General features: G+C 40.8%; 1 protein-coding gene across 2 annotated transcripts in view; it reads right to left on the bottom strand.

The window, feature by feature from the left end:
* Positions 1-17,326, bottom strand: part of RRAGD (Ras related GTP binding D) — a 41,705-nt gene that overhangs the window by 5,974 nt on the left and 18,405 nt on the right. For both annotated transcript variants that reach the window (XM_072832078.1, XM_072832077.1), the window contains exons 3-6: positions 11,727-11,926; positions 10,294-10,408; positions 9,347-9,489; positions 3,338-3,486 (exon numbers count right to left, since the gene is read on the bottom strand). In XM_072832078.1, the coding sequence (XP_072688179.1) occupies positions 3,338-3,486; positions 9,347-9,489; positions 10,294-10,408; positions 11,727-11,926 (607 nt within the window). The remainder of the gene's footprint in view (positions 1-3,337; positions 3,487-9,346; positions 9,490-10,293; positions 10,409-11,726; positions 11,927-17,326) is intronic.

The raw sequence follows: 17,326 nt of genomic DNA, 5'->3' as shown, positions 1-17,326 counted from the left end.
ATGTTCAAGAACAGAGACTCCGGGATCCCTGGGTGGCGCAGCGGTTTGGCGCCTGCCTTTGGCCCAGGGCGCGATCCTGGAGACCCGGGATCAAATCCCACGTCGGGCTCCCGGTGCATGGAGCCTGCTTCTCCCTCTGCCTGTGTCTCTGCCTCTCTCTCTCTGTGACTATCATAAATAAAATAAAAAAAAAAAAAAATTAAAAAAAAAAAAAAAAAGAACAGAGACTCCAACAGAACAAACACTATCTTCACCACCACAGTTATGTGATGGTTCCACATCCTTCTCTGCTTCAGTGGTTCTCAACCCTAGCCGTACAATAAAAACATCCAGGGTACTTAAAACAATTTAACATTTCATAGGCCCTTCTCCCAGGAATTCTATTCTAATTGTTTGGAGGAGGGCCCAGATTTCCATATTTTTTAGCGCCTCCTTTCCCAAGGTACCTATAACGTGCAGCCAAGGCTGAAAACTCCACATCTGCTTTCGATCCTCTCCTTTCTGCCAAAGTAGTCACAGAGATCATTAATGAAAACTCAGAGACCCAGCATGAGGAAAAGCTCATCAACAAGGGTCCGTTATCTGCGCCAACAGGACTCTACAATATGAGATTAAAGCAACAAAAACAGGGGCGTCTGGCTGGCTCAGTTAGAAGAGCCTGCGACTCTTGATCTTGGGATTGGAAGTCTGAGCCCGTGTTGGGTTGAGAGATTACTTAAAAATAAAAATCTTTAAAGAAGAAAAAGTAGGGCAGCCCGGGTGGCTCAGCAGTTTAGCACCGCCTTCAGCCAAGGGCCTGATCCTGGAGACCCGGGATCAAGTCCCACATCAGGCTCCCTGCATGGAGCCTGCTCCTCCCTCTGCCTCTCTCTCTCTGTCTCTTATGAGTAAATAAAATCTTTAAAAAAGAGGAAAAAGTAAAGCTACAAAACCAAACTATTTTATGCATTTATAAGCATTAAGTTTTGCTTTCAGTGACAACCACCTAATCCCTAGGGTGATCAATTCGCCGTTTGCCTAGGACGTTCCCAGTATCAGCTCTGAAGATCTCCTGTCCTTGGAAGCCCTTCCATCCCAGGCAAATAGAGATAATCACTTTAAAAAGGCACATGAGGTGACACCTGGGTGGCTCAGGTTGAGCATCTGCCTTTGGCTCAGGGCATGATCCTTGAGTCCCAGGATCGAGTCCCACATCCGGCTCCCTGCATAGAACCTGTTTCTCCCTCTGCCTGTGTCTCTGCCTCCTCTCTTTCTCTCTCTCTCTCATGAATAAAATCTTTAAAAAAATAAAAAAGCAGGATCCCTGGGTGGCGCAGCGGTTTAGCGCCTGCCTTTGGCCCAGGGCGCGATCCTGGAGACCCGGGATTGAATCCCATGTCAGGCTCCCGGTGCATGGAGCCTGCTTCTCCCTCTGCCTATGTCTCTGCCTCTCTCTCTCTCTCTCTCACTGTGTGCCTATCATGAATAAATAAAATAAAAGAAAAGAAAAAGAAAAAAAATCGATTTGGAATCCTAGAACAGAAAAAAGGGCATTTTTGGAAAAACGGTGAAATCTAAATAAGGTCTATGGTTTTTTAATGGATACTAATTAATTTACTAATACTATTAATTAGTATTATGCCAATAGCGATTCCCTATTTTTCATAACTAACTATAGCATATAAGATGTTAAGATTTGGGAAATTGGATGAGGAATATGTATAAATTACATACTATTTTTACTACTTTTCTATTAAATCTAAAATCAGTTCAAAATAAACAAGCTCTCTGGGTTGATGCTAACATACCCTAAATTTTAGGACCTGCTACTAACCTAGATGTTTTGGGGGCTCTAGTTGTACTATTTGTATTACTTTTTTTTTACTTAGCTTCCAAAATCTACATGAAATATTAATCACCAAATATAAATTCTGGAAATATCTTTAACCAAGGAAATACATATATGACAGTACAAAGCACAATGTACACAACCGATTCTATGTAGGGACAAGTCCAGAAATCTGACTGCCATACACCGGTAGGAGGACTTTGAGAGAAAGTCACTTTATAGTTCCTTGGTGTGCGTAAAATCATCTATAATTGAGAGAATGAAACAAGGTATGTCTATGTTCAGAATTCCAGGAGCCTATTCTTATTTTCAGCAAGATGAAACTAAGGAGTGAAAGATTAACAAGACTCAATTAGAAGTTTTGAGGGCCAAGAACACAAAAGGCAATTTGGTTGATAACAGTCATTAAATATAGGAAAAATACACACTTCACCAAGAAGCAAGGAAATACAAATTCAAACAAGATTAGTTTTTAATAATTTTTTTAGTGCTAATATCCAATATTGATAAGAATACAGAAAAATGGACACACTTATATACTCTTAGTAGCATAAACCCATAACATCTTTCAGAAGGACATTTTGATCATACGTATTAGAAGCCACCAAAACATGCCTAAGTAATTCCATTTGTTGAAATTTTTCCTAAGGAAATAACCAATATGTACACAAATATTCAGTGTAAGGAAAGCCATCACAGATTATTTACATTAAAATCTAAAAACAATATAAATTTTTAATAATAAAATAAACTAACAATTATTAAAATGATAAGGTAAGAAAAAAGGCCTAGTGAATGAGAAAGATGTCTGTAATAAATTCAGTGAAGGTTGTAAAGTAGTATTTATCATATTATCCCATATAGATAGAGACATAGCTACAGATGAAAAAGTCTGAAAAGCTCTAAAGAAAATGTTAAGAATGGGATGCTTGGGTGGCTCAGTTGTTGAGTGTCTGCCTTTGGCTCAGATAGTGATTCTGAGGTCCTGGGATCGAGTCTCACAGGGAGCCTGCTTCTCCCTCTGCCTATGTCTCTGCCCCTCTCTCTGTGTCTCTCATGAATAAATAAAATCTTTTTATAAATAAATAAATACATCCAGCTTTAACGTTCTACAAGTCCTCTCCTTTACACAGGGATCTCAAGTGGTCACATGGTCCCTAAGACCTTCCAGAGGAGTGGACCAAGAAGGAGGCCTTGACCCTCCCTATAGGCTGCTGGGCCCTCCCTGGCAAGAGACTTTACAGCCTGGCAACAAGCTTTTAAGAAAAAGCTAGAGCCCCTGGGAGGATTGTCTGGTGCCATTTCCACTTCATGGCAGCTGCATCACTAGAGGGCAGGCTGGTTCAAGGATCCCAGAAGCCTGACAGACATGGGCAGGAGCCCAGGGGACCTGGGACTCAAGCTGGGAGCTTCAAGAGGCATGCTGCGGACTGTCCCCATTCAACAAGCAGTAGGAGCAGTATAGTCTGAAATGAAATGCTGCACTTAAGTCACACACACACAAATTACCTTTTCTTTCAAAGCTTTCCTCTCTGACAAAGCAAACAAGAGCCAGGAACTTTGTCACTTCTTTTAAATAAAGAACTGTTGTATTATTCAGCTTTATAATGGCTGTTGACTCCTTGTCATAGGGGGTTCCTGCTCCATCTTCTTTGAGACTAAATGGAGACAGAAACCAAAACGTATGTGACCATTAAGAAAAAACTATAAATTGTAACTCAGTGAGAGAAACCAGCTTTAATACACACAATGATAATCATAATGAGAATTCGTTTACAATCACGGTGCTTTTCAGCAAAGTCTTAGAAACACACAATCACAAGAATGTACATAGTGTATGACCGTCCCTTCCTACTGACACAATGAGTGGCTGTTGGGGCAGGGAGACAACTCTCTAGCACCTGAGGAACACACATGAGGGATGAAGGTTAGCTCTTCTCTCCTCCACAAGGGGTTTCTTGTTTTTTTTTGTTTTTTTGTTTTTTTGTTTTTTCTGACAGAATAACCAGGCTGGTCAAAATCACGGTCTGATGAAAGACCGAGAGCTGAATGACTATTCCAGATTACAGAAGCCTAAGGAGACACGACAGCCAAAGACTGGCCTAGGTCCTGGATCAGGAATATAGATAGAATTGGAACCATAGGTAAGATTTGAATATGGAGGGGCACCTGGGTGGCTCAGTCAGTTAAGTGGCTGCCTTTGGCTCGGCTCATGATCCTGGGTGGTGAGACTGAGCCCTATGTCAGGCTCCCTGGTCAGTGGAGAATGTGCTTCTCTCTCTCCTCCTGGTTCCTGCTCTCTCTCACTATCTCTGTCTCTCTCTCTCAAATAAATAAATAAAATCTTTTGAAAAAAAAATTTGAATATGGGCAATATATTAGATAATGCATTAATGTAGCCATGCTAAATATGCTTAATATGCTTAAACTGTGGTCCTATAAGAGAATGTCTGTTTTTTTTTTTTTAGGAATTTGTATTTTTTTTTTTTAAGATTTTATTTATTTATTCATCAGAGACACAGAGAGAGAGAGAGAGGCAGAGACACAGGCAGAGGGAGAAGCAGGCTCCATGCAGGGAGCCCAATGTGGAACTCGATTCCAGGTCTCCAGGATCACGCCCTGGACTAAAGGCGGCGCTAAACCGCTGAGCCACTGGGGCTGCCCCCCCCCCTTTTTTTAAGATTTTATTTGAGAATGTCTATTTTTTTTAAAGAGACATACACTCAAGTAAGTGGCTAGGATCAAAGAATCATGATGTCTGCAATTCACTCTCATATGGTTCAGCAAAACAAACCACAAAATGTATTAGAAAAAGAGAGAGCAACTATGGCAAATTGGTAGAATTGGTGGATCCCAGTGAAGGGTATCATACAGGAGTTCACTGGACTATCCTTGCACATTTTCTGTAGGTTTGAAATTTTTTCAAAATAAAACACTAAAATAAATATACTGGTCTATTTAAGAAAAGGTGTGGCCTACAGACACAGATGACTCATGTTTGAACCCCAGCTCACTTATTACGTGAACTAGAACAAGGTGAATAACTTCTTTGAACCTCAATTTCCTCATCTGTATACTAACAGTAATTACCTCTAAGTTTCCCAATGCAATGAAATAAGAGATATACAGCACTGAGCACAGTTCTGAGACCATGTAAAATGCATGGTTAACCACTATTATTATTATGATGTCCTTTAATGATCAAAACTGGACCCTCCAGGGGCACCTGGGTGGCTCAGTTGGTTAAGTGGTTAAGTGGTTAAGCTTCTGCCTTTGGCTCAGGTCATCAGCTCATGGTCCTGGGATGGAGCCGTACAACTGGCTCCCTCATTAGTGGGGAGCCTGCTTCTCCCTCTCCCTCTGCCCCTCTCCACCACTCCCCTCTGCGCTCATTTTCTTTGTCTCTCCCCCTCTCTCTCAAACAAATAAATAAAATTAAAAACAAAACAAAACTGGACCCTCTGAAGACACTGACGTAATCAGAGTTATATGTCCTTTCCTTATAGGCAAAGGGAACATTTCCCTGGAACTTTCCCCCTTATCCAAAACTGTGTGCGCATATATATGTATGTATGTGTATTTTTATTTCCCAAATTAATGAATAATTGATCAGAAATTTAACTTAGCTGGAATTGTGCTAGACCTTATTAATACAACACAGTAACACGGCAAGTGCAACATGATCCCTTTGCAGAGTAAGAGCCAACATTTACAATGTCACAGGCACCATTCTTAGTTTTTTTAATTTTTTTTTTTTAATTTTCATTTATTTATGATAGTCACAGAGAGAGAGAGAGAGAGGCAAAGACACAGGCAGAGGGAGAAGCAGGCTCCATGCACCGGGAGCCGGATGTGGGATTCGATCCTGGGTCTCCAGGATCACGCCCTGGGCCAAAGACAGGCGCTAAACCGCTGCGCCACCCAGGGATCCCACCATTCTTAGTTTTTATCCTGAATTATCTATCATCTGGCCTAAAAATCATCTAAGCTAGGCATTGAGGAACTGAGGCTAGGGGAAATAGGATAATTTGGTCAAGGTTGATGATGGGGTAGAGGCAGGACCTCAAACTAATCTAATTTCAGAGTTAATGCTTTTAATCTCATAAATATCATAAGGCGGTAGGATGACAAACCGGATTGAATGAAAAGCTGAAATAGAGTATTTCAAAGGAAATGCAAGTTTTTAGTTTTGAGAATATTTTAAACTGGCACACACATGGCTACTTAAAAGTAAACCAGGGAAGACAGTTTTTTTTTTTTTTTTTTTTTTTTTTTTAAAAGGATTCAACTCACTGTGACCTACCAAAACATTAAAGAAAAATCTCTAAGAAGTGTTGGATCTCAGATATTAAAGATGCTTTATCGGAATTCTTAACTTCCTTTGTACTATTTTTAGCTGTTTTTCTAGACTGAATTTGTCTTGCTAATAAGTAATGTTCTGAGAAGAATAGGCTAAAACATTTGAATTTTTTTTTACCCAATGAAGAAAACTGCATTTAAAACGTCCAAGAAGGGCAGCCTGGTGGCTCAGTGATTTAGCGCCTGCCTTCGGCCCAGAGCATGATCCTGGAAACCTGAGATCGAGTCCAACATCAGGCTCCCAGGATGGAGCCTGCTTCTCCCTCTGCCTGTGTCTCTGCCTCTCTCTTTCTCTCAAGAATAAATAAATAAAAATCTTTAAATAAAATAAAATAAAATAAAAACTTCCAAGAGGGATGTCTTAGTGACTCAGTGGTTGAGTGTCTGCCTTCCATCCAGGGCGTGATCCTGGAGTCCTGGGATCGAGTCCCACATCAGGTTCCCTGTGTGGAGCCTGCTTTTCTCTCTATTTTCTGCCTCTCTCTCTGTGCCTCTCATGAATAAATAAATAAAATCTTAAAAAAAAACTTCCAAGAAAATAAAATAGTAAACAGACATTATACACTGTTTACTAACAGCACCAATTCTTAGGTAATAATGTTAAATGTATAAAGCAGGATATATATATATATATATTTAAAGATTTTATTTATTTATTCATGAGAGACACAGAGAGGGAGGCAGAGACACAGGCAGAGGGAGAAGCAGGCTCCATGTGGGGAGCCCGATGTGGGACTCGATCCGGGGACCTCGGGATCACACTCTGGGCCAAAGGCAGATGCTCAACCCCTGAGCCACCTGGGCGTCCCAAGCAGGATATATTTAAAATTATATATACAAAGTGATCACAGTATCCTAAAAATTATACAGAGAAATAAGAATAAAACACATTAAATGTTAATAGTGACTGTCATTAGGTGATGAGATTATGGGCTATTTTAATAATTTTATTCTTTATGCTTTTACGTATTTTCTGCAGTGAGCATGGATTGCATTCATAGTCAGAAAAAAAGTAAACATTAAACAAATTGGAAAAACCAAAAAGATCCAAAAACTTATGAGTAAAAACTAGTGATGTAGTACAACTCCAACAGCTACATGCTACTACTGAAATTTGCATTCACCAAGCAGTGAAAATACAGGCAGCTGCAATGGATTTTAGAAAGCGTGGTGCTTGTATGCGTGCACTTGCAGAGCAGAAGCTCCGCAGATTCCTGAGCAGGCTGACCCAGGCACCAGGTCACCTGCCTCGGGGCCATGCCGGTCTCCATGGAGCATCTGGGAACTGGCAGCAAGCCTGTTTCCTCGGCTGCTGCCAGTCAACTGGGCTGGCTCCTTGTGGCTCCAGCAAACACTGGGGAAACTCCAGGGCCCACAGCCAACGGGTGACCCAGACTGGTTCTTACTGAACCTGACAGGTTCTCAGGAACACTGCATGCTGCCACAGAAAAACAATCTGACTCCTCCTACTGCCACCCTCCTCATGTTTGTTTTAGCTGGGTAAAAGGAACTCTGATTAACATCATTTACATGAACAGCTTAGCACTTACATCTAATTACCATATGGCACAATAATAATTATGCATATCATTAAATAGGTGCCAGATTAATTGTGTTTATTGTATTTGATTACCACGACAACCTAGACTATAATCAGGATACATTCAGTTTCCATGACTATTTCAAGGTCATCCACTTAGTGTTTAAAAACAATAGAATGCTGTATAGCAGTGATCTCAGAAAACAAGGTCTATTTCTGAAGCCAGATGGCAGTGTTTAATAATACTACTAAAAAGGCAGTAATCTTAGGGAATAAGGTCTGTTTCTAAAGCTAAATGACAATGTTTAATAATAATAATAATAATAATAATAATAATAATGGCAGCTACATTTATCCAGAGCCTACCAGGTGATATGTCATCCCTACTGTGGTCTTGTAAGTATCACTTTCCCTATTTCATAATGGAAGGGACCCTGCGTACATGTGTGTATAAGACAAAGAATCTGAACTGAGGGGCAAAGGATTTTCAGAGGAAGAGAGAAATGGGGAGACCAAGACCCTCATCAAAGCTGACAGAGGTGGCCAGGTGAGGCAGGTTACAGCTGGTGAGTAAAGAGGAAGAACAAGAACTTTACGCATCAATGACTGGATAAGCGGGGATCCCTGGATGGTGCAGCGGTTTGGCGCCTGCCTTCGGCCCAGGGTGTGATCCTGGAGACCTGGGATCGAGTCCCATGTCAGGCTCCCTGCATGAAGCCTGCTTCTCCCTCTGCCTGTGTCTCTGTATCTCTTTCTCTGTGTCTCATGAATAAATAAAATCTTAAAAAAAAAATGACTGGATAAGCATGTAAGATCCAACATAAATCGACAGCAACAACTTGATATCTTAGTAAGAAAGACAAACTAGTTCATATTCATTCACTCTATACAACACCCAAGAAATTTAAAATATGTGGAATTGTTTCTATGTCTGGTACCACAATCAATTTTCTTCACTCCTTGCTTATTTTATAATATTTTAAGTGTACAGGAAGTTCTGTTTCCTAAGACTCTAAGAAATAGAGTAATAATAAACAGGTAATACTGTTTGCTTAGTTTTGTAATTCTCTGCTGCTCCTAAAAGAAGGCAAAGTGTGTTAAAGAAAACCCAGCAGTTATTTCCTATAATGAAGAAAGTAACAGAACTGTTGTTAATATGAGATATGTATTTAGAGTTGGAGGATCCTATTAGTCTCTCCCAAGTGTGAATGACATTATGATATGATGACAGATTTTTCAGAAGAACCAGGAATCAGACTTGAGTTCAAATTCTAGTTCGTCCTTTATTGACAGTGTGAGCAGGGGCTAGAAACTTAACCACTCTGAACCTCACTTCCCCCATCTGTGAAATGGGGATAGGAAATTGCACCTCATGGAATAGTGGGGAATTAAATGTTATAATGTATGCAATATACTTCTTAGCAGAATGTCAGGCATTAACTCAATGATTTTTGTTGTTATTGCATGCTAAGTGGTATATTTATTTATAGATCTCAGTCATTTAAAACACAAGTATTAAAATCAAATAAGTAAATGCAAATGTTATAAAGGTTATGAAAGGTTTCATTTTCTAATCTGAAGTATGGTTTGATTGTAGCCTTCAAGAATATTTTACTTACCCATAAATACAAGAAATGTCAATAACGACATCGATCATATCACAGCAGAGCTCATAGGTTTGCATATCCACTGGGGTACTATCAGTTGCAATATAAATTTTACTGACCACATCAAAGAGAAATGCCTTTTCAATTCCAGAATTCTGAAACAAAAAGAATATGCTATCTTAAAGGGACAGCTGATTTGAGAACATGTCACCACTTATAAAAAATTACATGCTATCCTCACTGTAAAATATGAATGAACAAAAATTAATTTACTAAAAATGTTCTATTTTATTACAACCTCACATAAAGCTTTATAATGGATTTGCGTAAGACATGGAGAATTCTTATTTTTCATCAATTATTTACTGTAGGTAAACAAATTGGCCACTGTTTCCTGGTTCTTAGAGATGTACCTGCAGTTAGGAAAAGGCAAGCAAAAACACTAATTTTGCTGACTGTAAATTTTAAAATAAAATAAATTAAAAAAATCTAAACAAACTCCAAACGGTGGAGTGACAGAGTAAGTATGAGTACCACCACCAAGTCTGACTCAAGTCAACAGCAGAGCTTGCCTAGAGCTGACGGTTTATAGGGCTCATTCAGCCAGCTCATCACAGGGTTAAACCCCCACAGGGTTAAACATATAAAATATAAAATAGTATTATATCTTATTGCCCCAACCACCCTTACTGCTTCCTACATCTCATAGGGCTCTATCAACATTGAACGACTGCCTACAACTTTAATAAACACTCTAATTATATCAGGAAAGTACAGGAATGGTTTGGGGAGTTAGATTTTAAAGAACATAAAACAGTATATAGGAGCATTCTTCCAAAGTAATCCTTCAGTGACCTTGCAGTGCCATAAGAGCAAGCAGAAATAAGACTGTTTTCACGCTTGCAATGTTATTCTAAAATTCTGCAAATGGTTCTACCAGGATGATATTATTTACTTACTGAGATAAAGATGTTTAGCAAATTCTCTAGGGTGGGGAGCTGCGGAATCAGTTTCTGAACCACTTTGCTAAAAGCTTCAAATATTGAATGATCATATATACTTGTCAAATAGAAGCTGAAAGAGAAAACGGTATTTCATCACATTTTCCTTTTGACTGGAGAACAGATTGCTTAGGCTGTCACAACACCAGTGCCCTGCTCCCTGTGTCTACAGTCCCTATGCACACGTTCCATATGACCTCGGTAAAAAGTGAACCATGTCTTAACAAGCCATTCCTCCAACTCCCAAAAAGCAAGGATTGTGCCCATTCTCATCTGCTGACTGGCTGGACTGGAAAGCTTAAAAATTGCAGTGCTGTGTGCCCATACAAGCTTCCTTACATTCTGCAAAAGAATCCACAGCAGGTCATCTTTATGCACACCTCTTGGGTTAGTAATGCCTATGTTATTGGCATTGAAGCATCTTATTTTTCCATTTCCTGATTTGTAAATTGAATGATGTGTACACCTCCCCATAAATAAAATTGATAGAGGGGCACCTGGCTGGCTTAGTCGGTGGAGCATGCGACTTTTGATCTTGGGGTTGTTAAGTTCAAGCCCCACTCTGGGTGTAGAGATTACTTAATAAAATCTTTTTTAAAAACTGACAGAGAAGTGGTTTTCCTCTGTATTTCTATTTGAATCCTCTTCAGAGATCTCTTTTACTTGTGACTATAAATACTACTGTATTCATCACTTATTGTAAACTTCAGCAGTGATTAACTTCCTGGATTATGTCCTTAAGTTTTATGTTATGTTTTTCATATGTGGGGAATGCTGTGACCATTTGTTTAAAAAAACAAAAACAGGGATGCCTGGCTGGCTAAGCGACTGAGCATTGGCCTTAGGCCCAGGGTGTGATCCTGGGGCCCCGGGATCGAGTCCTACATCGGGTTCCCTGCAGGAAGCCTGCTTCTCCCTCTGCCTCTCTCTCTCTGTCTCTCATGAATAAATAGATAAAATTTAAAAAAAACAAAAATAGGGATCCCTGGGTGGCGCAGCAGTTTAGCGCCTGCCTTTGGCCCAGGGCGCAATCCTGGAGACCCAGGATCAAATCCCACGTCGGGCTCCCGGTGCATGGAGCCTGCTTCTCCCTCTGCCTGTGTCTCTGCCTCTCTCTCTCTCTCTCTGTGTGTGACTATCATAAATAAATAAAAATTTAAAAAAAATAAATAAAAAAAAAAATAAAAAAAAATAAAAAAACAAAAATATCCCATCAAAAATCAGAATTAGCACGTGCAAAGCTTGCTTTTCCCAACTACTGTCCCAATGTATACAGCACAAATAGGGTAAACAGATGAACACCAAACTACTCATTGTGACTTTGGACTTCACACCTGCTTTTTTTGTTGTTGTTGTTGTTAACTGCGATCCCAGAGGGCTCCTGTTCTCACCTGAGGTGAATTTTTTCTAATCCAGCATCTGCCAGGTCATCATTTGCCCTCTGGTGAATATCTCTTTGGGTTTCAATTTTGTGGTCATCTGACAGACCATCCACTTTATGAATGAACACTTCGAAGTTGATATCGGTGTTCACTTTGTAGGCCCTGGTCACGGTGAGGTGGAGCCTGGCCAAGGCTTCCATATAATCGTCCTGGGAATAAACACACACTTGTCAGGGGAGGCCAAACCCTTCTGAGCTGCCTTCCACATATACTCCTTCTCCCCCAGTCTTATTGAGGTATGATGGACACATAAACACTGTGTGTGTTTAAGGTGTACAATGTGATGCTCTGATATATACATCATGAAATCATCCCCCCAATCAAGTTAATTTATCCATCACCTTATTTCGCAGTTATCTTTTTTTCCCTTCCATATACACTTCTAATCTGGAAATCACGTGGGTACAACCCTCCAAAATATTTTGCAAAAGCCCAAATAAAAGCTGGTTTCATGAAATTCAAGTTTGAAAACTGAAGTTGCATCAACAAAGAGATGAAAAAGAAAGGCTAGAAAAACACAGCTGTAGGCAGTTGTGATGGAACTTGATGATAGTCATTAAGATCAGCGTTGTAGTTTTATGACTTCAAAATGACCCCATACCACCTAGGACCTTCCCTGGGACACTATCTATCCTTCCCAGAGTATGAGTCCCTTGGTGAACTGTGATGAATAGTTAGAGATGGAAACACGATATGGGTCACTGGGAGAATGGAGAAGGAGCCAAGAGGAAAGGTAAGGGCCACTGATCTAGAGCACAGGTCAGCAAACCATGGCCTGAGGGCCAAACTGGGCCCATTGTGTGTTGTTCCTAAGTTTTATTGGAACACAGCTACACTCCTCTATTTACATATTGTCTGTGGCTGCTTCTGTGGTACAGCGGCACAGCTGAGTGGCATTCCTCTGTGGAAACTCCTCAGAGATGGAACAGACAGCCTGCAAAGCTTAAAATAGTTACCATCTAGCCCTCTACAGAAAGTTTGCTGACCTTTGATCTAGAGTAACTAACCCAAACAATGCAATACAATTTTTTCTCTTCCTACAAATGACACTTTTATAGTAACATGATGAACATCTACATATGCATCTCCCTGTTTAAGAAATCAAACACTAGGGGTGCCTGGCTGCCTCAGTTGGAGGACCAGGCAACTCTTTTTTAAGTAATCTGTGCACCCAACATGGGCCTCAAACTCACAACTCTGAGATCAAAAATTGCATGCTCTATCAAGTGAGCCAGCCAGGCACCCTGAGCATGAGACTCTTGATCTCAAAATTGGGAGTTTGAGCCCCACAATGGGTGTAGACATTAATACATAAAATTTATTTTTAAAAAAAGAAAGAAAGCCCTTGTGTGTCTCTCCCCATCTTCCCAACCCACCTCATCACTCGACCCTCCATCCTCCAGAGGTATCCACTATCCTGAGTTTAGTGTTTATTCTCAATCATCTTTTTTTTTTCTCAATCATCTCTTTATGCGTGACTACATATGTCCTTAAACAACATACAAAATTCATTTGCGTTGTCTCAAAATTTAGGGGGAGGCTGTCTGAGAAAAGACAACACAGGAAGCTTTTGGGGTGGTGGAAATATTCTATATCTTGACTGTGAAGTGGTTACAAGGTATATGCATTTCTCAAACTCACTGAACTGCACACTCAAAATGAATGAATTTTATTGTATGTAAATTATACCTTAAAAATTTGTTATTGTTTATGTCTTTAACTTAACAGGGGAGTTAAGGGGACATGTCTATAAGCAAAATTAGCCAATGTCAAGAGAGTATCACAAGCTCAAAAGATTAGAAATTGCTACTCTAACTTCCTTGCCAGGCATACAAGATGATCTGATTACCAACTAAGTGATGAAGTGGCACATACCTACAAGGACTAAAAATAACATTGGAGGGGCGCCTGGGTGGCTCAGTGGTTGGGCGTCTGCCTTCGGCTCAGGGTGTGGTCCCTGAGTACCCGGATGGAGTCCCACATCAAGCTTCCCTCAGGGAGCCTGCTTCCCCTCTGTCTAGGTCTCGGCCTCTCTCTGTGTGTCTCTCATGAATAAATAAGTAACTAATCTTAAAAAAATAACATTTGAAAGAAGGAAATACTTGGTTTATTAGAATAGAGGGAGCATGGATGATTTTTCCCACTGTGTTTGTTGCTGTCTTCTACAACAAATAAAAATACAGGAAAAAATGCACTGCCTAGTTCCATAATTAGATCTAGGAGTTACAGGCAGGTCACAATCACCAATGTAGATGAAGCCAACACTCCATTGTGGTTCCCAAAGCCTCAGGGGGCCAAGGGTGGCCCTGGAGGTGTGGGACATATTGGGCTCTGCCTGGGGGGCTGGCAGTGTCATGCAGTTAGCTCACAGGAAACTGCTCTTGGTACTTTCATTCTCTTTTATTTTACAACACTGTGAGGACACATTTATCTCCCTGGTGATATATTTATCTGGCAATCCTGTGATTGTGAGGAATTCACAAGGAAAAAAATAAAAATATGAGGCGTCAGACCAACACAGCCCTGTTTAAAAATAAAGGCAATGACGTTCAAGTGCCTGCCAAGACTCCCTGGTTTGCTTTTCTTTTCGGTGCTTGTAAGTACATCGTATATAAATTTCTCAAAACATGGTTTTTATAGTCTGCTTCCAATACAAAAGTATGTATTAGGCTCCAAAACAACTTATTGAATTATTCCTTCCTTTTAGTAAATGATAGCTCTCAATAATGTTTTTCCTACTTTTTAAAAGTGGAACCTAAAAAGACAGATTTCTCAAACATTCTTATACCTTTCTCTGCCCTCCCTTGGGGCGGGGATGGGGGACCAAGAAGCAAAATGAAAGAAAACACATTTACCAACCCAAACTGAAGGGCGACTTTTCATGTTCAGGTAAAATTAAAACCAAATTACAGCTGCAACTTAAAAATAGGCACGTGAACCTATTTTAGCCACATTATAGCCATACTACAAACACCTAGGATAAAAACAAAACAAAACAAAAAACAAAAAACAAAGAACAAAAAAAACCACAACTAGGATAGAGTTGCATTGGACATTTGAATTCTATAAATGCAAATTGCTACGTAAGCATGGACAGGCTACTGAAGTACTTACTAAACTTACTAAGCCACTGTCTTGAAAAGATGAGTCATCTGGCTGGAATCCACTTACCCACGGGGAGGGCTACTACTGCTGCTCCCTTGTTCAACAACTACAGAAAGAGCAGTGGAGTGACTTAGGGGAAAAACTGGAGCTTAGAAGAGACAGCTGAGTGGGACATATCCAAGAGCTTGCCCCCCCACGCCACCGCATGCACACAACCTGGACTGCTCTTCGCGCTCCAGCTCCCTGATTTATGGCGCTGGCAGACCAAGGCAGGAAGGCAGGGGCTACTGCCAAGGCCACAGAAGGGCCAGAAAACAGGTCAGTACAAGTGGGGCAGCCAAGAAAGCAGCAACTGACCGCAGGCCCAGGACCTGTTGCAGGTGTCTACAGCATGCGTTTCCGGATGGGCCCAGGGGAGGAGAGGCACTGCTTGCTGTTCATAGATCGGGCCCTGGACTTTAAAGCCTTTCCCCAGGGGATCCCTGGATGGCTCAGCGGTTAAGCGTCTGCCTTCGGCCCAGGGCGTGATCCTGGAGTCGCGGGATCGAGTCCCACATCAGGCTCCCTGCATGGAGCCTGCTTCTCCCTCTGCCTGTCTCTGCCTCTCTCTCTCTTTCTCTGTGTCTCTCATGAATAAATAAAATCTTAAAAAAAAAAAAAAAAGCCTCTCCCCAGCACACTACCACCAGAAAAGAAAGAGCAAGGCCCTCCTACCATATGGCCACACTCCCACAGCTACACTAGAAGTCCACGGTGCAACCACTTGGAACTAAAAGGCTTAGTTGAAAATTTCATTATTATATTAAACAGGCACTTAGTTCCCTGAAGGAATTTATGATGCTCTCGGGCATGAACAGTCTTCTCAGAGAATGGCTTTCCAAGTGTGGGCTCAGAACCATTATTACTAGCAGTTTACATACCCCTTCCTCCCTAACACCATTGGCATTCCTGGAAGGGGCAGGTATGCTCGGCCCATGTGTCTGACTGTAGGTCCAGTTTCAGGGAAATACCATGCCCTGAACTTAGAGAGGGTTTAGTGCATTCCTGAAGACTTACTGCCATTTATTCTCAACAGCTATAAAAGAGAGCCCTTTGGAGAGCCTTGGGGCTGAGCTTATGTTTCCGGACACTTTCTAAGAGTGCCTGGACATGGGGAGAGTTTGAAGAGCATCACTGTCCCAATTCTGTTCCTTGTACTCTTTCCTAAGACTGGCACGCCCGAGATGCCCCTGCCAGCTCTCACTTTACAGGAGGAAGGCCCAGAATACCAAAGAGACAATTCAGGAGACTAGTTTGAACACTAATAAAGGGAATAACTAACTAATACCTGGATAATAAGGCTCTTCACCAGTCAAGGGATCCTCGTGTCTTTGCTTTCAGCAAAGCTAAAGGAAGGCTCAATCAGAATGTCTACTGATAAACTACTAGAAACAATCCCTTGTGATAGTAAACTGGGCAATTTAGAGGATATAACTTGGAAAGCGTTTAAATAATTGAGCGAATGCTATAACAAAACTCACTCTGTATCCATCTACTTATTTATGTGAACAAAGTTTCTCAGAACTTTTATCTACACAATCAAAAACAGAATTGATGCCAAATCTGGTCTTATTCAAGCATAGATACGTGAATCAAGTGGAAAAATATCCATCGTCTTAAGAGATATACTTAAGAAAATTAGCTTTTTCTAAATAATAATTATCCATAAAATACATAATAGTTTAATCAATTGTGTACCAATAATAATTATAATAATTTAATTAAAGAAAAAAACTTCAGGATGCCTGGGCGACTCAGCAGTTGAGCGTCTACCTTTAGCTCAGGGCATGATCCTGGGGTTCCAGGATCAAGTCCTACATTGGGCCCCCCATAGGGAGCCTGCTTCTCCGTCTGTCTAGGTCTCTGCCTCTCTCATGAATAAACAAATAAATAAATCTTAAACAAAAAAAGAAAAACTTCACACTTAGAATTTTATCTTCCTAGGAAAGAGCCAACATTTAAAATGGAGACTTAGGGACACCTGGGTGGCTCAGCGGTTGAGCACCTGCCTTTGGCTCAGATCCTGTAGATCCTGTGGTCCTAGAATCGAGTCCCACTCCTTGCATGGAGCCTGCTTCTCCCTCTGTCTAAGTCTCTGCCTCTCTCTGTGTGTCTTTCATGAATAAATATATAAATAAAATCTTTAAAAAATAAAATAAAATGTAGACTTATATACAAATTTTTGTTGCAAAGAACCTATGCTCTTTTATAGATGTCTGCCAAGAGTATCCAGGCAGGTGGGGAGGGGACACATATTTACTGTCCTTGGTCTGTATTGCAGCCCCCTCCATCTGTGAAGTTTCTATGATTTGCTGCGACTACACAACTCCCTAAGGGTGCTCACTGCTCTCTGGTTAGGGTTACACAGAGGAAGCCCTTTCCCCTTTGCAGCCCCCAGAACCCCC

Source organism: Canis lupus, chromosome 7 (assembly GCF_048164855.1).
Source record: "Canis lupus baileyi chromosome 7, mCanLup2.hap1, whole genome shotgun sequence".
NCBI classification, from domain to species: Eukaryota; Metazoa; Chordata; class Mammalia; order Carnivora; family Canidae; genus Canis; species Canis lupus.
This window is presented reverse-complemented; position numbering and strand designations above follow the sequence as displayed.